The 24,738-nt window shown below is 45.6% G+C and overlaps 1 protein-coding gene across 1 annotated transcript in view; it reads right to left on the bottom strand.

The window, feature by feature from the left end:
* Positions 1-1,752: 1,752 nt before the first annotated feature.
* The window catches only part of LOC135395341 (uncharacterized), a 117,121-nt gene continuing 94,135 nt past the window's right edge, over positions 1,753-24,738 (bottom strand). The window contains exons 2-4 of the mRNA XM_064626578.1: positions 12,684-12,777; positions 3,894-4,028; positions 1,753-2,150 (exon numbers count right to left, since the gene is read on the bottom strand). Of these exons, the coding sequence (XP_064482648.1) occupies positions 1,997-2,150; positions 3,894-4,028; positions 12,684-12,760 (366 nt within the window). The 5' untranslated portion in view covers positions 12,761-12,777 and the 3' untranslated portion in view covers positions 1,753-1,996. The remainder of the gene's footprint in view (positions 2,151-3,893; positions 4,029-12,683; positions 12,778-24,738) is intronic.

Here is a 24,738-nt window from a genome sequence, read left to right as displayed (position 1 = left end):
TTCGACGGATGTCCGGTTTACGTTCTGGTGTTCCGGGATGCACCAACCCTGCACCTTCGACGACGACGCGCACATTGTAGCTAGGCACGACCTGCCAGATGGCTAGTCTAGTTGCTCGCGTTCTCAATAGGTGGCATGCGAATCACCTCAGAGATGCGGCATCATGGAGTCCGCAAATTTTGCTTGGCGCTGCAATCTTTGAAATTAGATTGCTAAAGAAATGCTCAATGTACAGCAGAGCTAATTTCTATCTGAAGCTTCCAAGTTACAATCTTTCAAGAGGAGGGCACAGTTTCTATAGGGACCGTGCGACACCTACAGGGGGCGCGCTGCTCCGTCGCGACAGCGCCGCCAGTGGCGGTCTTGGACGTATCCGACGTGATACCAGGCCACCCGTTCTATGCATTCTCAAGTGGGAACCGTAGCTTGCGTGGCGACCTCCGTAATTAGAAGGGCTAATTTTCGAAGTGCAAATAATGTGGAACCTTTCTGGGGCGCGAACGAAGAGAATGGAGACAAACTGCACAGAAGCAACCACCGTATTTATAATGCATCTAACAGTACGGAAGGAGAACAGCCACTCGCGTCTGCCCGGTCAAAACACTTGTAAGTGATACGTCGAGAGGATGGTTATTTGACTCCTCACAAAATGGCTTGCTAGCGAAGGTTATATACGTGTATTCCTCTGACTCCAGCCATTTGTAATATCATGTTTTTGACTGAGTCTTGTATTCCTTTCGTCGTCTTTGCACACACATAGCTTCGTCACTGAAATTTACATCGTGCGTCCGTTTTATCCATACAAATAAACATGTGGGATCACAACTTATTGCCTGAACTTGTACTGCAGTTTTTCCAGTATCTTCAGATACAATAACTCTAAAGAGATCCTCAAAGAAGAAAGTATATGAGTTTTTACGTCGGCTACCGCCGTAAGCTTGCGGGACGACAGCTTTGAAATTGTCTCTGAGTAAATACTAAACCTTTTGGACAACGTAGAACTTCTGTTCTCACTGTGAGACTCGTCATACCGAGAGCAATATCGGCTCTGGGCACTGGCGATGAAACACCTCAATCATTATCTCGAAATAGGTTGCCGTTTGGTCGGTGCATTTGACGGTGATACAGTATCCAGCGGCGTTTCACCGTCACGAAAGTGGCAACTGTAAATTATTGATCATTTTGCAGATCCTCATTCAGTTTCATTGAAACTAGAACAAAAGAAATATAATATATTCGCTCATGTTGTGCACACCTCATGCAATGGCCGAACGCGCGTCACAAACGCTATTCGCTGCGAGTCTAGTGACCTCGGTGGTATTGGAAGCGTAGAAATCACGAGAAATGAAGCATCTGGTCCCTAATGAAGAGTTCTTTTAGGTGCTGGCACAGTTAGCAATGCTGTGGCAAAAAAAGATACCCGCACTTCACATGTAAACAAAGCTGGCTACCCGGCGGCTATCACGCAAGGTACTTTCTCCGGAGGCCGCATCGCGGCGCCACCAGTTTGTCGCACAGTCCCTATATAGGTTTACCTCTCACTTTACAGTGCGTACCACCACATCGGTGGTGAATGACTCATCACATCATCATCCCATTTATGTGCGTGTTTACAGTGCGTAAGAAATATAACGCTATGTCTGGAGAAATTTTGCTGCATGCAAAAGAAGATGGAGCATATTTGATGTCGACAGCATGTCCTCGGGCTGTCTGTTGATAGTATGTCCATGAATATACAGGGAAACGGAAGAATCTCGTTGAACGAACGACGTACATTCGTTTTACATTTTTATTGCACGGACAAACAATTATATACTACAAAATAAATTACATTAGGGCCCCGACGCATGTCTCTGTCGTTATGTACAAGCCGATCAGTTTAAAAACTTGAAATAAATAGCCCTAACCTAGAGAGTCATGCGTCGGACACGGAAGGGAGGAGATCCTGTCGTTGCGTACATGTTGTGAAGCGAGAATTGACACTGTCTTTGACGTCTTATCTCGTATGCATAAGATCGGAAGAGCGACGCATTCGCCCAACAGTGGCTGGAAGACCCGTGAAGATGTCGTCCACGCCTTCGTCGGTCCTCTGGTCTTCAGCGGACCGCTGTAGGTCTTCCAAGGACTCGAAGGATCGCTTCCTTTTACCACTGGAAAAGAAAATGTGGTTGTTATGCACAGCAAAGACACGATAAAATAAAGAGAAGAATTTCCGCTTTTGTGTGTGTGTGTGTGTGAACCACCAAGACACGCTGGCTCAGCTCGTTTATTCGCTAAGCGGTTTGAAACAATCTGTGTAATGTAACTTTTTGCGTCCTTAGATTGAAATTACACTTCGCAAATAATGCGATTACAGTCCACTCAGAGGTTGACCTTTTTTTTTTCATTCCCATTTTTTTCCTATTTCTTATAGAGTATAGGAACAACTAAGCCCCACCTTTTCGCCCCTTTTTCTCCCTTTCGTATCGTCCTCATCACAGCCAAGCGCTTCAACTTAATAGTTACAATAATAGTTGAGAGTGGATTTACGCGTAAGATGCGTCAGCCTATCTTCAGCTTCATCTCCGTACCAGCAGAACTTGAGGATATTACGCAGAACGGATAAAATACATACTTTTCCCGTGATTCTCCCGCCCGAGGGCCATTCGTAATGTCTATCTGGAATCTTGGGGGGGGGGGGGGGGGTCAGGCTGCCTAGATTGGCGGCACGTTGCTCGGGGAAGAGATAAAAGAGGGGGAGGGTGCTGGGAAAGGCTCACACGTCTAGTTCTATAGTTTTCTACAGCCGTCCTTGAAACCCTCGAAAGCTATGCGAACAAAAAAAAAATTTTCTCGTGCCGCCATGTCGCACTTGAACCCTCTCTAGGTCCATTCTTTTCAAAACAAAAGTGCTGCGCCAGTTCTTTAATACATGCGAGGTCTATGGCAAAAAGAATGCGAGAGGGTTGCACTCCTTGAACTAGTTCAGGAGGTGCAGGTAGAGCAGGCGAAAAAGAATAGACTTTCTACCTCGTTGCTTGAACCGTGTAAGCGTTAGAAAATGAAAAAAATAAAATAAATAACGCTAGCGCTCGTTATGTGCGAGTTTTTGATCAGAAGCCGAGCCCCACACACAGCCGGTGGCGATGATCTTTGAAGTTGAATTGCTTGGTTGTGGTGGTGTACTATCGATTCTTTCTTAGCCCGTAGAGATCAAGCGTGTCTTGCGAGTCTCTGAGTAATTGAAAGCGAAGTCAGGTAACTACGACGATTCAAGATTAATCGGCGGTATTAGTACTCAAAAATTTCTCAAAATCATTTCTCAAAAATACAAATAATAAAATCACGTGAACGCGCAAAAAGAAAAGAGGTGTAAATTTCCAATATTGGAAAAAGAAACAACTTTATTGTGAGATGATGAATGTCACTTCTTTCCAGGTCCTCAATGGAAACAGAGAGCGAGAGGGAGAAATACATGATGACGATGATATGGGGATGACTTCCGCTCATTGAGCGGAATGCTACCCCATTGCTATTGGGAAAAAATGAGAGGATGGTGATGAGGATGATGCTGACGACGCCGACAATGGAAACAGAAGAACATTTATGTGTCCGGAAAACAAGTGTGTGAGTGTGACGACACGACATCAAACACAAAAGTGTTTGATATCGTGTTTCTTTTTGTCAGTCATGGAAGTTCAGATTATATACGATATAGGAAAAAGAAAAACATGGAGATGTTAGTCACGACGCGGTCAACGCTGACTACTTCAATACTGGTAGTCGGGAGAAAATAAATAGCAGCAGCAAAGAGGAAAACCTCGAGAGAGAGAGAGAGAGAGCAAACCGCGGCAGGAGAAAACAAGGATAAATGAATGGAGGGACATCAAAAGAAGGGTAATTAATTGACTTACATCTTGTTTGGGTCAATGAGCCCAAAAGCAACAGGGAAGGTGATGCCCTTGAGCCGATGGCGCAGCGACTTTAGTCCTGCCAGTGTTTCCAGTTCGGCCAAGCGCTGGTCCGAGATCCCACTTCGACGACTTCGGCTGAAATTGTTAGAAGATTGCAATTCACAGAGATGTCTTGCGATACTAGAGGATCATGGAGGGACTCGAGAAAAAATATGTCAGAAAGAGACGAAATTAGGACTAGAAGCCCTGAACCAGCGGCATGCCCGAGCGGGTTAAAGCGTCCCGCTTGTTGGTGGTAGCCAAGGTCGTGCTGGAGACTGGGAGGCGGTGGGTTCGAATGCTACCACCGGCTGTGCTCTCTGAGCTTCTCCCTTGGTTTTCCGAAGACTTTCCAGACGAATGTCGGCACAGTTCCTCCTGAAGTCCGACCAGGACGCATACTAAGCCCCGTGTTCCCCACTCCTTCCTGCTGTCCTCTCTCCATGTGTCCACATCTCTACGAGGCTCATAGCCACACTTGCTTCGCGGCGCTAACATTGAATAAGAAAAAGAATCCCTGGGATATCCGCAGGAAAAGCATGAGAGCAGCGCACAATCCTGGTGCGCAAAGAGAGCCCCCCCCCCCCCCGTTTTCATCAAATCAAGGCAGAGAACGTTGTCATTCGGGATTATGGTTGGCTAGAAGCTTAAAAGAAATGGAGTTGCAGGTGCCCACCAGGGAGGCCACATAGCTCCAGACACCATCCAGTTAGACGAATAAGAAGAAGAAGAAGAACCTCTGGCGAGCCATTTCGCCATCACCACGACCGCCACCACCCACCTGGTTTTAGAGTGTAGGAGTAGATGGCTGCTGCTGCGCGCATTCTTGTAAGCTAATTTTCTCAGGAAATTCGCACTTCCATAAGGAAACATTTTGCGTGAGCGTGACGGTTCCTGAGAGTATGTTCATATTACGGGGTAAAAAATTCTGTTCCAGGTGCTTTCCATGTTCCTTTAACAACAATATGAAAGTGATTTATATCTGTAATTAACCGAGTTTTCTTTCTATTTTAATGTTTGCAGGAGAAAAGAAACCGGGAGGGAAAGAAAGTCAGTCGAGTGCAAAGTGTTGGCTGTTTAAGGAACGGTTTGGCCACACTGCACCAATGTAATTCTTGTGAAAACAGACATTGGAGTTTTTTTTTTCTTTACCTCTTACTTTCGGCCTTTTTTAAATTCCGCGTTAGCGCCGCGAAGCAACTGTGGCTATGAGCGGCGTACACACGTGGACAGATGGAGAGAGGACAGGAGGAAGGAGGAGGGGTCTTGGGTTAGTATGCGTCCTGGGCCGACTTGAGGGGAAACTGTGCAACATTCGTCTGGAAAGTCTGCCGGAAAACCCAGGGAAAACCTCAGACAGCACAGCCGGTGCGGGAGTTCGAACCCACGTGACCTCCCAGTCTCGGCGTGAAAAGCGTTCATCCTAACCACTATGCCACGGGAAGCTGGGTTCAGCGAGAGGTCTCCGATTCTGATTGGGCCGAAGGTAATGTAACTCGAAACAAAAATGCACTTTGAATGCGCCCTATTGTTTCAAGCGTGGCTGCAAAGACCTTTTTCCCACTCTTGTAACGCTTTCACGTTTCTATCTGTCTGTTATGTTGTTCTTCCAAGTCCTTCAACTTTCTCTTATCATCCAGTACGACACCGTAACACATTTTACGTTTTACTGTTTTTCCTTTCCAACCACACGCTTTTCAACACGTTCCTAATTAATTTTTGCGCTTTCACTTGAAGTGGATATTCGAATGAATTTAGTAGAGGCTAGGAGTTCTTCAGAAAACGATGGAAATGTGCGATAAACGGATCCTCGATCTGAAAAGTTTAAAACAATGTTTTTTGGAAGTACTCGATTAAAAAAAATATGTTAACAATCAATGTTGTATCGTTATTTTTGGATTATACCTATCAGCGTTGTTGAAGCTCATGCAAGCGGGGAGATATGAGAGTACTGCGCCTTTAAATTCGAAAAATTGAAATGTTTCCGACGTTGCGGCTAGGGTGCAGTTTTGCGCAAGCCTCTGGCTATGACAACATACGGGAGCGCAGTATAGAAGATCCATGACCTGGACTACGACGATCACGCAGTGTAGTCGGATAATTTTGACTGCTCTTCATTTCTGAGCCTAACGTATTCCTAACTCATTTCCAGCGACAGGAACACTTAGACAAGGTTTGTGTTACCTTCTTTGCGACTAACTCCCAGTACCTCCCGATATACTGCGTGGCTATCGGGCAAAGGTGCGCTCCACGCGCACCTGTGCGCCTGTGCACTCTACAGTATGGAATCGGGAAACGATGAATACATGTCGAGCACAGAAATGATAAGTAATCCTATTCCGCGGACAGCGATAGCACTATTGATGATAACATATAAAAGTGCAACATGAAGAGGCCAGCGACAGGCTTCGATCCGTCAAGAACCCTCAATACCACTTCCGATGAAGAAGGTGGGTTCACCGAGATTAAGAAGAAACGTCCACGCAAAGCGACCCTGGGCAATGACAGAAGGATACTCTCAGTAGAAGGAACGACTGTCATCTTTGCACCTATTCAACGGGATGCGCAACTAGCGAAGATGAACCACTTGAAGTCGTCCGAGTATCTTACCTCAGAACTTCCAGGAAGAATAAAAGAAATTCGTCGAATCCCATCAAGGAACATCATAGCAGTTGACGTCGTCAATCCAACTGCAAAGATTAGCCTGCTGAAGCTGACGACCATATGCACAATACCTGTGCGTGCCTACGAGCCACGCCCCCAAAACTCTTCTTTTGGGGTAGTCAAAGATATCGACATCTCTCTCGATGATGCCCAAATTTTAAAAAGCATCAAACGTGACACCCCAGTCCTTGCAGCACGCCGTATCAAAAGAGGCGCCGGAGCTGTACGGATTACTTTTCTTGGCGACAACCCCCCGCAGCAAATCACCTTCCAGCTGGTCAGCATGCATGTCTACCGCTACCAGCCACGAGCGCTACAGTGTGATAAATGTTCCCGCTATGGACATATCGCGACGTGCTGCAGCAACAGACAACTTTGCGCCAATTGCGGCATCAACCACGGAGATGAGGAATGTAGGACTAAGGAACCCATTTGTGTAAACTGCGGAGGGAACCACCCTGCTACTGCGAAAGGATGTCCTAAGCTCAGCATGCAGCGGCGCATCGCAAGGGAGAGGTCCCGCTCAAATAGCGCATACAGGCAGGCGAAGCAAACAGTGAACGGAAAACATAAGGATAAAAATAGGTCAGAGAACGCAACGCACCAGCGGACCCACATGTCGCATAAGACACACAAACAGCTCACACAATCAGTAGCACTGCCAGCAATGGCGGTAGCAAATGAAAAGCGAGATGTAATATCAGATTTCCCTTGCTTGTCTGAAACTACAGAGAGATCAAGACATAAGGATGCACGCAGTCATGCTCCTCTCCAGCAAATACAATATCAGACATCTACTGAACGAGAGCACGAGACTAAGCCATATTCACCGGCAGTATGGGAACAGGTGGAAGATTCACCCAGCGCACTCGCAGCACCCGTCCCGCATTCAGCAAGAAGTGAGTGCATGCCACACAATAAGTTGGCTCATCCTGGTGATAACCAACAGCATCGTTCATCGACCAATGCAATGCCATCGACCAATGCCATCGAAGCCATGCCAACGTACACCAGCTTCGCAACAACAACAACAATAATAAATGAAGAAGTGATGATGACATGGGATGTTTCCCCGTGGTAGCCACAGGACACTACCCCATTTCACAGTGGTTAATATGAGAGGATGAATTATGGTGAGAATGAAGCAACGACAGGTCGCAACCAGCTTCGCAGCTACTATTGCAACAATGTTATTTACGGCTTTACGCCAGTTATGCACATTGGACGCGCTTCCCGGGAATGCACGACGTATCATACAGCTCATCTTGCCATTCGAATCGGCAGTCCTGAGCCTACTCTAAAGGTCTCGTTCGTACATTTGGCGCGACACCTTCGCACAAAGTCCAACGAACCCATATAATGGCTAAAGTGAATAAGTCTGCCACTATATTCCAATGGAACTCTAATAGTCTACAGCAGAAAATGGGTGACTTCCGCAATTTCGTTCATCGTAATCGTTTTCCAGTACTGGCCCTAAGTGAACCTAGGGTAAACGACAGGTTCAGGCTGTCAGGCTATGAGACATACCACTCTCACTCGATTAATCACCCCAGCAGAGCCATGTTATGTGTGAGAAAAGACATACCATGTGCTCTCCTACGTGCGTCCACCGACGAAGACTTCGAATACGTGACGTGCCGCATCAGACAGAACAACATCTTCGTTACGGTGACTAGTGCATATATATTGTCCAACGCAAAAGTCACAGTGGAACAGGTAACAACAACAACAACATAGATGAATGGATGATGATGATGTGGGATGTTTCCCTGCGTTGAGTGCAGGACCCTACCCCATTCCAAAAAGGTTCACATGAAAGGATGACGAGGGAAGGAAATCCCTACAGTTCATGAAGGAGGCCGGGGGCCCTCAGAAAGGAAAGAAGAGCGCCAAGTGCACGGCACTGGTGTCCACGGTTACTCCATGGGCCGAGAACTATGCAGATGTTGAATGGCCTCTGATCCAGCATTTCAAGTTGAGATTTAAAGGCCCGTCGCTCGCGTACGTACTGGCGTACTGGAACAGGTAAGAGACTTGCTGAGTGGTGTTCCTCCTGTCATCGTGTGTGGCGATATGAACGCCCATAGTGTATTGTGGGGAAGCAGGCACACTGACGCTCGTGGCAAATTTTTTGAAACACTATTAGAAGAATTACACCTCATCTCCGTCAACGATGGGTCACCCACTTTCTTCCGCGGACCGCGTGGTCGCAGCTCAATAGATGTTACGATCTGCTCCACGGACATTGCACGCCACATCGAATGGTCTACGCACGTTAACTCCTTGGGAAGCGACCATATGCCCATTCTCGTTAGACGTCGTATGCTCGGCTCTGAGAAACGACATCACCGCGTCCGTGTAGTGGAGTGGAGGCTTTATAAAACCGAATCAGCTATAGATGTCGCAGATGCAACTACAGAGGAAGAGTTTGTCGCTGCTGTGAAGAAAACAGCAGACGGAGCCTCAAAGGTCGTCATAGAGCTCTCCTAACACGCACACGCGCGTAGACGCAGAGTATGAGAGGCTACGAGCGATTCGACGCAGAGCAGAGAGGAGGTTTCGCCTAGCAGGAAATCAAGTCGATTATCGGGAAGCATGTCGGCTGCAGCGTGTAATACGGTGGCACTTACAACGATTGTCTCAACTACAGTGGAGATCGTTCTGTTCATCACTATCACCATTCACACCTATGACATGCCTATGGCAGGTAATGCAGACATCTCGGAACAGTAAACACTACGCAATCGTACCCTTTCAGGGCGCTGTCTGTTCACCTCAGTACCGACGAGAGGTCTATTGCAAATGAGTTTTGTAGCCTACTGACGAAGCCATCTACCTCCTCTCTGACGCGTGCGTACAAGGCATCTGTGGAAAATGCTACAAGGAGCACTGTGCTAACCGATAGCGCCCCGTGTACGTCCCTCGACAATGATTTCAGTCTATACAGAGCTGGAGGCAGCTATAGGATCAAGGCGAAGCAAGTCTTCCCCAGGTCCGGACGGTATTACATACAAACACATCGCTGGCTTAGGACCCTCCGCTCTGAAGGCATTGTTAGGTATCATTAATAAGAGTTGGAACGATGGCAAGCTCCCAATTGGCTGGAAAATCTCTAAAGTGGTACCCTTGTTGAAACCAGGAAAATCTCCCAGGAACAGGAATATAGCATCTTTCAGACCAATTAGCTTATCAAGCTGCCTGTGTAAGGTCATGGAAAAAGTGATCCTAGGTCGAATAGAGTGGGCCCTAGAAAGCCAGAAGATGCTTCCGGAATGTATATCTGGTTTCCGACAGGGCAGGGCTACTATGGATGGTGTTTTGGACCTCGTCACTTCTGTTGAACACGAACGCGCCCAAAACCGAACTACTCTGGCAGCTTTCCTTGACATTAAACACGCATATGATACGGTGAGCTACGGCCACGTGCTACATGGACTGTACATTCGGGAGATAAGTGGTCGGGCTCTGCGGTGTATTGCTGACTATCTTCAAGGAAGGTCTGTGTACATACAGACTGAGGAGGGGAACAGTGATTATCACGACCTCGGTAGCGGAGTGCCGCAGGGTGGGGTCCTGAGCCCTCTGCTGTTCAATGTAATCATGGCAGATTTACCGCACCGTTTACCCAAGAATGTCTACATCAGCATTTACGCTGACGATATATGTATATGGACGTCTGGTTGCCTGCTTTGCAACAGCGACTGCAGAATGCGTTAGATTGCACAGTATCCTTCCTCTTGGACAGAGGCATGGACGTATCTGTCGAGAAGACTGTATTTCTCCCGTCTACTCGGAAAAGAATGAAGAGTCTTCAACTGACTCTCAATGGTCTACCAATTCAGAGGGTGTCTCATCACCGCTTCTTGGGAGTCGTTATTGACGCTCGACTATCATGGTCTGCTCACATAAAACATATTCAGGAGCGCGGTCTGAGGCACGGGTCAACGTGTTTCGTCGTCTCTCCGGCCCCCGTTGGGGAATGTCAACGAAGTCCCTACTTACGGTACATCGGGCGCTTATTCGGCAAATGGTGGCTTACCATCTACCTGTACTATATCGGATAAGGAACACAGCAGAGAGGACACTACAGAGAGTTTTAACAAGAGGTCTTAAAATCTGCCTCGGGGTACCTCGAGCTACCTCCAATGTTTTGGCAATAGCAGAAGCTATAGACAACTGCCTGTAGAGGTGCTGAGAACGCAAGAAATAGTGCGCCACTATCTGCGCCTGAATCTGCGCCATGACAAGCACCCCCTGGCACGGAAATTGAGATGCCGAAATTCTGATTTCTACAAAGCCATTGCTCCTTAGCAGCGCAACTCGCCAAAAACACAGCCTCCAAGAGCGACTCAGCATCCCTCTTGGACTCTAGAGCTACCGCGGATTTGCATCTCCGTGCCTGGAGTACACCACCCAAAGTCCACTTTGCCCACGACAGTGCTGAGACAGCATTGTCTATCTATGATGGAGCGTCACTGTATAGCAGCATTGCTATTTTCACTGACGGTTCGACGACGGCATCAGGCTCAGCATCTGCTTTTGTGGTTACACTGCACAGGAAAGAGGGAATGGCACGACTGTCGCACAAAACAACTTCAACAACAGCAGAATTGGTGGCCATCCAGCTAGCAATGCAGTACGTAGTAGCACAACAGTCACCTGCCGAGTGGGTGGTATACAGCGATTCAAAAGCCGGACTCCGAGCCATGCTTTCATTCTTGGGAAATGGCTGTATGACACCAACAGTTCGCTAAATACTCCATGAATACAACAAATGTAGAGTCGCCGGCCACAAAGTAACTCTGCAGTGGATTCCTGGACATGTGGCTATAGGAGGGAATCAAGCAGCAGACGAACTAGCGGACATAGTACACCTATCTTCAACACTACATCCGGTGACATACTCAAAGTCAGATGTTACATCTTCATTAAGGTCATTGTCGCAGGAAATGTGCAGACAGCGACGGGTGCAATTGCAGAGTGATTCGTCGCTGCTACATCGCATAGATCCGGAGCTGAAGTTCCGTGTTCCGTCTACGTTACCGCGCTCTGTCCAGACGTTTCAGCGTTAGTTAACGCTGCACATTCTTTGCGGGAAGAAAGATCCGGGTAAATTAAATTTCGCTTATGCTATAACACTGAGAAAGGAGGCCTTCCTGCCGTACATACTCATCATTGCACTTACTTTTTGTCGTCCCAAAAGAAATTGTCACGAACAATGTAGAACAATGTAGGAAAAAAAAATGACACGAGCGAGCGAATGTTAACTTGACAAGTTGACATACGTATCATTTCCTATAGGGTGATGAACGTCGACAGCTATGTCATACTGCATAAATTAAAGTTTTGCATTCGCAATTGCTAGTACCTGATTATGGGTATAATTATTTCAGCTTTTGTGAAAGTTACTTTCGAGTGATGTTATAACTTATGAGAATCATTACTGAATAAATTACTCGCTGTCGTAGCACTTATATTTTCCTCACTTTTGACTCACAGAAAAATATCTCGCATATTTCCGTTATTCGTTTTTAATTACTGCTAACTTGTTGCTAATAGCATCACAACGAAACGTAGAAGCAACCGTGACCTGGTTTCGTTGTAGAAGTCACATGAAATTTCATAAACTGGCTACGTGACCGGCTTTGTTATCTCTTGATAAATAATTATTAACTATAAAGTTTCATCCAGCCTAGAAATACTGTAAGCGTATTTTTATTCGCGATGTATTAATTTTTTCGCGAATCGTGCATTCATTCATTTGCGAAATTATTTGCGAGTATTTAATTTCGCGATTCCAAGGATGTTTCCTTTCGCAGGATAAACGGCAGGCTGTGTTCGCGAGTAAAAATAGTTTACGATTTTTTAGCGGTCGTGAAATTCGCGAAATTTAATACAACGCGAACAAAAATACGTTTACTGTATCGTACGAACCGCACTCGCATTCGTTCGGAGAGGCACGCTGACTGTTCCGAACACTTCCTTTTTGACGACAAAGTCCGCATTTTTCGCAATAATAAGGGGCGACAGCGCGGAAAACCTAGCATATCCGTCAATCAATGTCTACTTTAGTACCAGTAAACTCACCTGAGAACCGACCTGCAGTGGACAGCAAGTGGAAGGAGGGCTACGGTGAAGCACACCACCACTATGACGGACTTCATTCTTTCACACGAGGGACCTGGTCAGAGAAAACGCGTGTTATCAGCGGGCAAACCATTTTTGCTGGGAAGTCGCGTCCATCCCACACAGGGAACGTCCGCCCATGTGATTACGTCACAGTGACGTCCTCCCCCCAACGAATAAGGCGGCGCGCGCACACGTGTCGCTCGTGCTCGTGACTCGCTTTAGGAAGAAAATGATATTTGAAAAAACGGGTGGCTCTTATTTCCAAGCAATAAAGTTACTATGTTGTTCTGCGATCATACGGTTAGGCTTAGTCGTGTTTCAGCAATCTGTTCGAGTATCGGTTATTCTCGATCGGATTGGTTATGCATGTTTTATTTTTTTATTTTCTTATGCGTTGCGTAATCATGCCTCTAATACGTTCGCGCAGGTTATAACGTTTTATTTGTGAAGATGATTAGGGTAGTCTGCACCTTGACAATAACGGCGATAACTCGTGGTAACCACAAAATAAGCCAGCAAGTGCTAGGGCATATTCTCCGTAAGAAACCTCTCCTTAATATCGTACCAGCATCCGCATATGCATCCTGTCAAAAGTTTAACGAGCAAAAACTCTGGAAAACTGCAGGGTATTTACCCGTTCGTCTCTTTGTTCCTTTCTAGGCAGCATTCTACATGGGTACACAAGAATCATACGTTGGCCTGTGTACCTCGGCGTAGCCCGCTCGCAACATCGTGTCCGAAAATGACAAAAATCAACGGGACTCCGACCATTCGAGCCCAATAAATATGGGGCACAACTCCTTCTTTTCTGCGCTCGATGTCGCACCCTGCCTTTTCTTTCGAGAATACAAAAAAACATCCGTTTCACCTGTCGGTGAAGGAATATTGACAAAGGAAACGCCTCCAGCGTGGCACTGCTTTCTTTTTTCCCCTCTCGCTCTCAGAAATACTCTTCGTCACGAAGGCTTTCACCAGATAAAGCACCAATATTCTAGAGCACTACAACAATACCAATAGTATTCCAAACTTTCGTCGGTGACGCATGGACTGCCCGAAAGTCATTGAAATTTCTTTATGTTTCAGGGTGACGTTGAGGGTCGTGGGAGTGCTGTAACACGTTTGCCTAGTGAGAATAGTAGAATACTTTAGACAAGTAAACCCTTAAAAATGAACTTCTCCGCATAGCACGCTCCTAGCCAACCATCATATCGAATGACATCGTTCTCGCCCCTGATTTCTTGAAAATGGGAGGCGTACGCCTTTTCTGTACAAATTTTGTACTACATAAGTGATACAAAAAGGCGTACGCCTCGTTCTACACAACGTTCTCGCCCCTGATTTCTTGAAAACGGGAGGCGTACGCCTTTTTGTACCACTTATGTAGTACATAATTTGTACAAAAAAAGGCGTACGCCCCCGTTTTCAACAAATCAGCACTCCTAAAAACGAACTTCACCACATAGCACGCTCCTAGCCAACCATCATCGTTATTTCCCCCGATCTGCTGAAAACGGCGGGCGTACGCCATTTTTGTGGCATTATGCAGCTCATAGTTGCCGCAAAAATGGTGTACGCCCCCCGTTTTCTTCAAATCACGTGAGAGGAACGTTGTTATTCGGGATGATGGTTGGCTAGGAGCGTGCTATGTGGCGAACTTCTGTCTTTAGAGTGTGGGTGCACTTCAGAGGGAACAGTGCCGAAATCCGTCACGCACGTCTGCCATAAACTTCGGGGAAAACCTCAAACAACACAGTCGGTGGAAGGACTCGACCCCTCCACCTCCCAGCTTGTATCCACTCGGCCACACCCGGTGGAGAGAGGTGCACTATCTTGACGGACACCGCACGAGATGGTCTCGGTCCATTTCTTTTTTTTTTTTTTTTTTTTGCAATCAGACGCTCAGGGTAAACACACGCAGTCATCATTCACAGGGAAGAAATGACTCCTACACGACACGTACTCCGGAAGCCGCAGATGCACACATAGATATCCGCTGGTCGAAATGTTCTCTCACTTGACCATTACGGCCGGGAAAGGAATACATCACCGACGAACCTCCGGGGAATCGATGCACGGGAACTCGGGAAAGGTATCGTCTTAATGCATTTTTCACACTCGCAGCGTAGCGTAGACCTGTATGCTGATGGGGTTTGTACATAGGTTTTCCTGGACACCCTTTCCTGGTAATATGCGAGTCGGACAGAGTTCATCCAGCCAATGTGGGTTCTGTTGCGTTACGGGGGCGACATGTTTACTACGAAGCAGCAAAGATTACCTATAGATGAAGGGATCCGCTTTTACGTAATGCATGACATTTTATTTGATCGAGATATACGCACGTGGTCTATGTTGATAATTTTTGTTATGATGATGATGATGGTAGGAGAAATAGGATGATGATAGGATGATTTTTGTTTGTTTTGTATTGATAAGACGTTGCGTTAAGATTCGCACCAATTCATTTTTACCAGGTAATTCGCTTCATTTCAACTAGGAAAGGTCAAAATAATGCCGACCTAAGGTTCATGCCGCACTTAAAATTACAAGAGCACTCCTGCAAATGTGTAGCGCAAGTTTCCAATTTTTTATTTTAAATAAATAAACTAGGTAACGCAGGAAGCATGGTTCTACAGATTCAGAAGTTACTTTATGTTAGTAAAGTTGAACCTCAACCCTTTCCTTCTAACCTTGCCATGATTAACCAGTTTGTAAAACACAATATTTACTTTGGCCTTAGTTTAGCGAACCACCCAAAAAAAATTACCAAACAAAAGATCAAAAGAGGCAACCCATTAAATACGTCGATTTTTCACTCTTTATTTCGTGATGGTTCTTACACCCTTCCGGCAATTTTCTCTAGAAAGATCGATACAGCCAATAAAATATATTTTCAGTGCCACCGCGTAGCTGGTGTGCACGCGCAGCAAATTTCGAAACTTCAAAGTCGAGCAGAACAAATTTCCTTAAAAAATAAAACCAAAAGAACAAAGATGTTTCGTACTCGTTGTCGCTGGTTCGCATGTAACTCGGGGGTTGGTTCCGTGAGAATAACTGTGATGAAGTGTGTAAAAAAAAAGTTCAAAGCGGGAAGCGGTTCTGAGGCTTGATGGGTAGTTGCTAAGTTGTAACACCTGGGACTTGGGGAGCGTCTTGTCGATCCCTATAATTAAGGGCCCCACGAGGCTGCTAGAGAGGGTTGTGGTTAGAGAAACAAGCAGTTACGTCCAGGAAGCCGCCTTCAACAATTAACGCAGGTGGAGAGCGAAAGATGTTCAGGGTGAGCTACTGAAATTAGGTGCCCGAGTTGCATCAGCGTTCTTTTGCAACACGGTTTTTTAGCGACTAAGTGCAAACTATAGGAGATACAAGGGCATTATTTTTATTTTTTTAATTCTGTTTTTGTATTCGCTACGTTGTGATGTATACCGTGACTGTGAGAAGTTTACAGACGTGAACGGATTTAAATAGTACAACAGGAAAGCGGAAAACTGGGGTTTGCATGCACCTTGGGCCAACTTCAGTTGGAGCTGCGTCAAAGCACTTCCTCTATGAGGGAGGTGAAATAAGAAGTTAAATAGGAAGAATAGGGATATGGACAATCTGAAGTTTCAGTGCACTTTGAAGGACCTTGAGGTAAGCAAAATGAATATCCTGATCGACCACTGTGTCGTCACACGTCGCGTAAAATCCTGCATTATCAAACCCCTTACGAGAACCTAAGACCTCTTGTTCTATACTATCTGTCTAGCATAGCGATCTACGATTATCATTCCCTATAGTTCCCAATTAATATGCTCGATCCTCACACTGAAGACCGGCGTTATTGATAACGATTGTTTCGCGTGTCATACGAGTGTGCTGCAGAGAGAGGTCTTTGGGGCAATACCGGTTCGATATGATCATTTCCATTCAATAGAGGAGGCGCAACGCGGATTCGGAAGTGCCCACTCAGAAAGCGCATACCGAGCGGATGGCATCCGAGCACGTACGCAAACATCCTATTAACCCCAAGACAAACAGGTAGGTCATACAGGAACCATGCTCATGATTGGAAAGCACATAATGCACGCAGGAAAGGGACGACGTACTTGAACTCTTTGTGTGCCTGCGCTGTTTGACTATACGGTTAGAGACAATGTCCCTGAAAGAAAGCTTCTCCTTCGGACAGGTTAGTAGCAATATTTTTGCCATGCTCCGAGGTATTATTCGCGTTGATCCGGACAACTGACTTTTTTTGAAATTTCCTTTTATTTAGTTTTTTTTTTTTTTTTTTGCAAGCGACAACGTCACAGCGTGTCGAAAATCTGTCGTCTGTTTCAGAAACATGCATATTCGATCTCTCAGTCTCGGTATAACAGTGACGACCTCAGGACTTCTAGCCATGTTTTACTGCTTCATATTTGAGAAGGTACGGCAAAGCAGAGGAGGGACACGTTATGTTGGCGGCGTAGTTTAACAACTTGTTGCATGTAAGCCCAGCACAACGAGTTCTACATGTGACGAGGAACACTAGCTATGATGGCAATTGGTGTTCTGAGGCTGGAACACATAGAAAGGACAAATACGTACAAAGCCTCAAGTTCCTAAGAAATTAGTGACTTTTCAGTGACTTCCTCCTTTAATCATAAACACGAACTATGTTCAATTTACCCGTAAAATGGTGGTAAAACGGCTCGGGGTGACTTCTGGTGAGACATAATCTTAAATTTGTCGAGCAACAGTGCTCTATATTCCCGATTGGCTTAAGGCTCATGATGACTGCGTAGCCGACACGTAGCTGACTTTTTCCCGTTTCAGACACCGGACCTTCATGTTTTTATGCGGCCCGGCCCGGCAGAGTCACACGCTGAATAGAGCCCGGTCCGGTGACTAAGCGAGTTTGATCCCGGCCTTGTATTTCCAGCCGTGGCGTACGCGTTTCTAGCTCTTATCAAACAAACTTATAAGTAAATTTATAAGAAGAGAAGACACGCCACAAACATAGAAGAACTGTCGGTTTAACACCACAATAGCACGAGACTAAATTAAATCCAGAACGCAAGCAGGCATACGCGTTGTCGTTACACTACTAAGTTATTGTGGAAGAAAATAGCGTTGTCGACAAACTCCTTCTCCCGATCTCTGCCCCTCTCACCAAGCTATGCGAACTTGACTGCGGGATATGTGAGGAGTGAGGAGCAATGTGAAGTCGCTTTCAGAAGGTTCGAAAGGGTTGAATCATACGCATAATGCAGTGTCCTTTACTTGTTTTTGCAAACACATGTACAGGAATGACGCAAGCGCGTGGTGATATGAGCTAATACTCCTCCAGTGTGTGGAATTAGCTGCGTACCTGGTCGAGCCTGGCTCTCGGAAGCATGTTTGTCGGCCCGGCCCGACCCGCCGTGCTGGCGCCTTTTGTCGGCCCGGGCTCGACCCCGCCCGCGGTGTTGGCGTATTCTGTCGTCTCGGGCCCGGCCCGACCAGGAGCGCACAGCCAATAACAAGCCCAGCCCGGCCCGCGGGCCGGGTCGGGGGCCCGGGCACGTGGAGTTGCTGTACCTCTAATATTAAAATCACCATGATAGTCTCACAAATAAATGATATTGGTCCTACACTGTTATTATTCAGATTATTGATCCTACACAGAATGATAACATAACAGTGGTCCTACACTGTTATGTTATCATTCTGTGTATTGATTTGTTGAAAATGGGTGGCGGCGCCTATCTGGGACACATTATCTTGTCCCAGATAGGCGCCTCCTCCCGTTTTGAACAAATCAGGACACAGAATTATATTATTGGAAATGATTGTTGGCTAGGAGCGTGCTATGTGGTGAAGTTCTGTTTTAACAGTGCAGCTGATTTGTTGTTACTACCATCATAATTTCCGTAATTCCAGATGACATATTGCTCACAGTATAGTTATGGTAGTAGTTACGGTACTTAAATACTGTACTTATAGTTTGTATTGAAATACATATATTGAAAACTATGTATGCAGAGTATTTAAATACCTGTGTATATCTAAATACTCCAAAAACGTATTTATGCCCATCCTTGCTTTAAAAAAATATCCGCACGATGCGGATATGAGATCTCCTTTTAGGCTCCAATCTAAGGAGAGCTGACAGTATCCAATTTTGACGCATACTTTTTTTTTTTTCGCATTTGCTGAAAGCGCATCTAAGTTAGGCCTTTTCTAATTAACCCTCTCTTTCAACGCTGCTCCTCCTGCTTTTTCTTTGCTTAATTCATCGCGTTTTCGTCTTTTAGGACCTAATAGAGCATCCACTGCGCTTTCAACGGCTTCGTGCAAAGCAGGTTTTGATAGTCATAAGCTAACAGGCTTTATTAAATTGAGCTCCTAAATTTTCGCGTGCATCTTTCAGGGACTACGCGCAATTTTATGCACACTTTACGTGTCTGCTCAAGTTATCGAGACCTTTATCGAGAATATTTCGTCCCATTCTTCATGGTCACTCAACTGACCAAGTATCGTGGTAACAGTGGTATATTTGGAGGCTAGAAATGTAGCTGCCCCTCGATCTGTATAGACAGGTTTCTACATAAATACTAGTAGTTTCAAATTGAATTGAGATTTGAGAATGGGCGAAGTCAAAATATTTGAATGCGACCTTCGGTGGTCTGTACTTCTTTATGATGCATGGCCTCTGGCGACGAAACTCCCCATTCGTCATCTTAAAATAAAGTTGTTGTTTATTCATAGTCATAATATAGCGTGGTCATATAACAACCCGTAATCTGTAAACAATCATACATTAATACGCCAGAGTTAGAATACAGAGTTATCAAAGATAAAGTACAGCATCTCCGCTGCTCCATAGAAAATACCTCAGTTACATTTGCAGATCTTTCTCTGGGAGTCTATTACATAAACGTCTCATTATAAATTCTTTGCTTTCCACCATTTTCTCTCTCTCTTTTTTTTTTTTTCTAGCCTCTCGCTTTACGACTTCCTGTTGAAGTAATGACATGAACTACTGCCATTACAGAACGGCAGTCAAAATTAAAAGTAGGAGCGTACGAGTTCGAGTCCTTTTACATTGCGTCTCAGTTTATTGATAGAAATATGCAGCTGGGCTTATTATCAGACTCAATTGTAGTATTCGTCCCTCTGATATGCGTTGTGTGACATGTGATGTTCAGTGATAGATAGTAATTGACTTAACCAAGCACCCAAGTAGTACAGTAAGTTTAAGTGCATTTCAGAGTACTTGTTCTTTACTTCATGTACGTTTCAAATTGTCTACTTTGTACTGTGCCACAGGTAATTTGGTCTAGATCTTTCCTGTCAAGTACCGAACTGCAAATGTAATATAAAAAGTCTGCAAGCGCATTTTTGAATAAGAAAACGCTTCGTTGGCAATCTGGAAATGTCACGCCATAACAACAACAACAGGTCAGTCGTGACTATATGGCATGGGATGGTTCACCACTGAAGAGTAGACCCTTATGTACCAACCCTTAAGGACCACCCTTAAGTACCCTTAAGGGTGGTAGTACCCTACCACCATTTCATCTTTCACCATTTTCCTATCGTTCAAAAGTTAGGAGTTGGAAAACACGATACGTACACGCTATGCGCTAGACAACACGCGGTTTTCCACTTACCACTGACACTACTTATGCACCATCACCTATTATTACGTGATGAAAGGAGCAGAAAGACTGGACGGCACGCATGAATTCGCTTTACATTTTTTACATTTAATTTTTTATACGTGGCAACATCGAGAATTTCATAACAAACGTCAATGCGACAGAGACAAAAAAAGTACACGAATTTGCGCTGTGCTTCATATTGTTATTTGCTCTAAAAACGTTGTGATGTTTCAGAATTCTCTCAGAAAGTCCTCAGATATGCATATTCCCACGTATTAACGCAGGATTATGGGCTTGTTGGCAGGAGTGCATCACACGCATACCAGGAGGGGAAAAACACAGAAAGGACGCACTAATTGAATACGACACAAGAGGAGTTCCAATGTCGATACTGAAGTTATTGTTGTGTTCAGCTATTGTGTGTGTATGTTCTCTCTCTCTCTCTCTCCTCCTGGTATGCGTATGATGTACAGTCCCAGTTAGCTTGTGCCTGAAAGCATGCCTTCTTGATTCATATCGTATACAAAGACTAGCACTAGAGTACTGTACACAGATGGATAAACAAGGAAAATATGATGGGAGGAGGATTTTTTTCCCCCTCAACGTCAACGTTAACATGATAGGAAGTAACTGTTCTGAGGCTGAAACATGCAAACAGATGAACACAAGCCTAAGAACATGAACAACTGAAATATGGCAGTCGTCGAAAAAGCCAGACAGCGACGGGCAGTCAAACCTAGAGACGCCAAATTTCCGGAAATTTTGAATCGCTCGAAAAAAACGGTTTTCTTTCAGGTTTTTTTTTTCCCGAAAAATTGGAAACAATGGAAACAAATGCGGTTACTGGTGAGTCGAAGCATTGCCGGCCAAGCCACAGCATGCAATGAGATAGAAACTTTAGTAGTGTTCACCCTTTAGGCATAAATGCAGAGCAGAGCATCCCATGAGACTGCTGTCTACTCAGCGATAGGTAATTCGAACAACCCGTCCACTCCGACAAGAACTCCGACATTGTGTGAACGCGATGGCGATCGCTTGGAGCAGCCAGACGGAGCTTTAATGGCTTTAAGTTGGTGGTTGTTGGCGGATTAGAGGCACCTAAAGCACTGTTGGCGTGTTGGAACGCATCGAAGGCACGAAAATTTACATATTTGAATTTTGTCGCCTGGAAATTTTGGGCAATTTTTCCGGAGACGAGGGAAAAAAACGAAAAGAAACCGTTTTTTTTTTTTAATTTCCGGGTTTTTTTCCGGGGCTTCGCATCTCTAGTCAAACCACGCGCCTCTCGATTGCCGGTCGAGGGCTCTAACAACTACGTTACGCTGGCATCTGCTTTCCATCCACTGATACCAACGGGCTTCATTCGACTAAGGGGACGTGCATTCGCTCTCTTCACATTGCCTCCTACATTCTTTCTCATACGCATACAGATACATATCATAAAAGGGCGAGGCAGCGGCATCTGGTGAACGCGATGGTAAATAACACTTCTGTGGCTGAAACACACAAAAGGACGAACAAAACAAAAAAGCCTCAAGTTGCCCACGAACCTTGTCTCAACCATTTCAGACCGCTCGTCAATAGCACGCCACCAGACGATACCACAACAGCTACCTCGATCGCAATTTACTATGCGAAGCCCAACTGCTCCAACAAACTCTTTATTTACTACCTATCGTCTCACCTGCCTATATACAACGAAATTACTTGATTGCGTGCCCACCCCGTCGTTTCTACGAGTACATTCAGGGCGTAAATTGTGAACCACGCGTTGTGTTTCAGTTTAGGATTGTGAACAGCAGGAGAAACCTCGCGCAGACGCTTCGTATTCGTTGCCCGCTCGTTGAGAAAGTCTTAAGATATCGCCCTGTGGACCCACCCTCCCACAAATGCTTTCGGAGACTAAACTTTCTCGAGTTGCATTAGGCTGTAATCACTTTGTAATCCAGGGAGAACAATTGAGAAAAACAATATCCACCTCATTAGGGTTGTTCTGTACCGTCCACGTGTCGTCATCGCCTTAGATAGGTGCAGATTGGGATTCGGGTAGGCTACAACGTTGGTCTTCTTTGTGAGGACATTATGAATTCCATTAGAATAGACGAGGAGGAAAGTTTTGTAATGTAATTTGATACAACTGTAGAACTCTGATAACAAGTTTTTATTGAAGCAATCTTCACATTTTCTGTGAGTCTGAGCTACACTCTTAAAAACGAGCTTCACCGCATAGCACGCTCCTAGCCAACTACCATCTCGAATGACATCGTTATCTGCACTGATTCGTTGAAAACGGGAGGCGTACGCCTTTTTTGTGACAATTATGAAAACGTAAGTGTCACAAAAAGGCGTACGCCTCCCATTTTCAACAAATCGGTGCAGATAACGATATCATTCGAGATGATGGTTGGCTAGGAGCGTGCTATGCGGTGAAGATCATTTTTAAGAGTGTTGAGTTTGAAGACAAAAAAAGGAAGAATTGCCTCTCATCTCTCATTCATTTTCTCTCCTCCTTTCTTTTTCATTCATTTTAAGGCATCCGCAAATAAACATCTAACAACAGGGCCTCCATGATGCATCTTTTTCATCCTCCGTTGGCTACGCTTTTCTGTCATAACAACAACAACAGATAGACGATGATGATGATGACATGAGGTGTTTCACCTTACATATGTTGCGAAAGGCGACTTGCACCAGTGTTGGACGAGTGAAGAATGCCACCGGAAGGCATCTAAACCGCGAGTCGTTTCTCTCAGAAGCAGTCGCCTACACAGTTACACACAGTAAACACAGTTACCACCCCAATATTGGCTGCTGTGGCAGCAAAAACTACGAGTAAACGTTACTCAACCGCACCTGTGGAATTTGTCCACCAGATTATTATCCGTTATTTTCCCTGGGTTTTCCGGCGCACTTCACCATGAAATTGACTCAGGGCACATGCTAACCCTCCCACCGTCCCCGGCTACCTCCTGTTGTCCTCTGTAGACCATCTGTCCGTGCCTGTACACTGCTCAAGGACACAGCTACTTCACGGTGCCAACACCGGAAAAGATGCCAACCGTGTCATTTCTCTTTCAGACTTGTCACTCTCCTTTCCACGTGCGAATCATACTGACATCAGACGGCGCTCCAGGTACAAGCCATCTTCAATATCAGGTCTGAAAATGGGTTCTAATTGACTGAGTTGTTGGTTGAGTCAGCGGCCTCCCAGGCGTCGTAGTTTACGTTTGAACATCCTGAACACACTGTGAAAAGGTAAGCGCATATGTCTACGTTTCCACTGCACAACTTCGCAAGTCGCCGAATAGCAGAACAGCCGAAGATTATGAGGGGAAGAAGTGCGCCGTTCTACCATTTTTGCCACCCGCGTGCGAGTTACCAAAATGATGTGCCAAAAATATCGAGCCGTAGCACCCTTCCTGCATTATGGTCCACCCCGATGCGAAAGGACATGCATTGTTGTCTTCTTTTGTTTTAGCCTCATTTTGATACAAATGACATCAGTAGTCGAATACATCGTCACTCTTCTGGCTGTATAGCACCAGCCGTGTGCTCTATCGAACGCACCCCGCTAGTCAAAGAAAAAGTAGCTTTCCAATTGTTGCGATTCCTCCTCAAAGTAGTAAAGATGGACCAGGACGTCTTCTAATGAAAACTGAATGACGATGATGGCCAAGCATAGGCATGAGGATGAGAACAGAAGAGAATGCGGGTGATCATGCAGCCCGGTTTTGTTCCTCCGAACCGACCTCGTGGGCCTACAAGAGTTACTTAACAAAATAGTGCCCGTGTCCTCAAGGGATAGACGCAAAAGGGTGACGCATGTCTGGTTCAGAAGATGTGCTTTTGAAGGAGGAATCGAATCGAATTTGTAAAACGTCGTTTAGTCTATATGCCCGGTTCCCAGTTTATAACGCCCGACGCCGCGTCACGACGCGAGTGGTGACTCCGAGAGACGTCGCCCGTGAGCACGCTTTTCGTGTTCGCATTAAAACGGAACGCATGCCTCTCGTGGTTGATGTGACCCTCCGGAATGTTGACTTGGTCCCCTATCCTTTGAATGAGCGCCACGATATCTGTGGTAGCGCGCAGCTCCTCTCGTTTCGATGTTTCTGTACCCCGACACAGATCCTGGATCAGGAGTCGATCATGATCATGTTTTACTTCTCAGGCTCCTCATGGTTCAAGCGTCAAGACTTTCAGACAAGGGCTTTCAGACACATGTCGGCACAGCTTCCTTAGAAATCTATCCAGGATGCACATTCCCCATGGGCGTTAGTCGTGACGTTGCTCACCTCTGTGAGACCGACAACAGCGACCTCTTTCACCACCACCACCACCGTCACCGAGTCAAGAAAATACGAGGAAGAAGTAAAGACAAAGGACAACATTATTGGACGAGAAAC

This window comes from Ornithodoros turicata, chromosome 5 (assembly GCF_037126465.1).
Source record: "Ornithodoros turicata isolate Travis chromosome 5, ASM3712646v1, whole genome shotgun sequence".
Lineage (NCBI taxonomy): Eukaryota > Metazoa > Arthropoda > Arachnida > Ixodida > Argasidae > Ornithodoros > Ornithodoros turicata.
The sequence above is the reverse complement of the archived record's forward strand: the minus strand, read 5'-3'. Positions and strand labels throughout refer to the sequence as shown.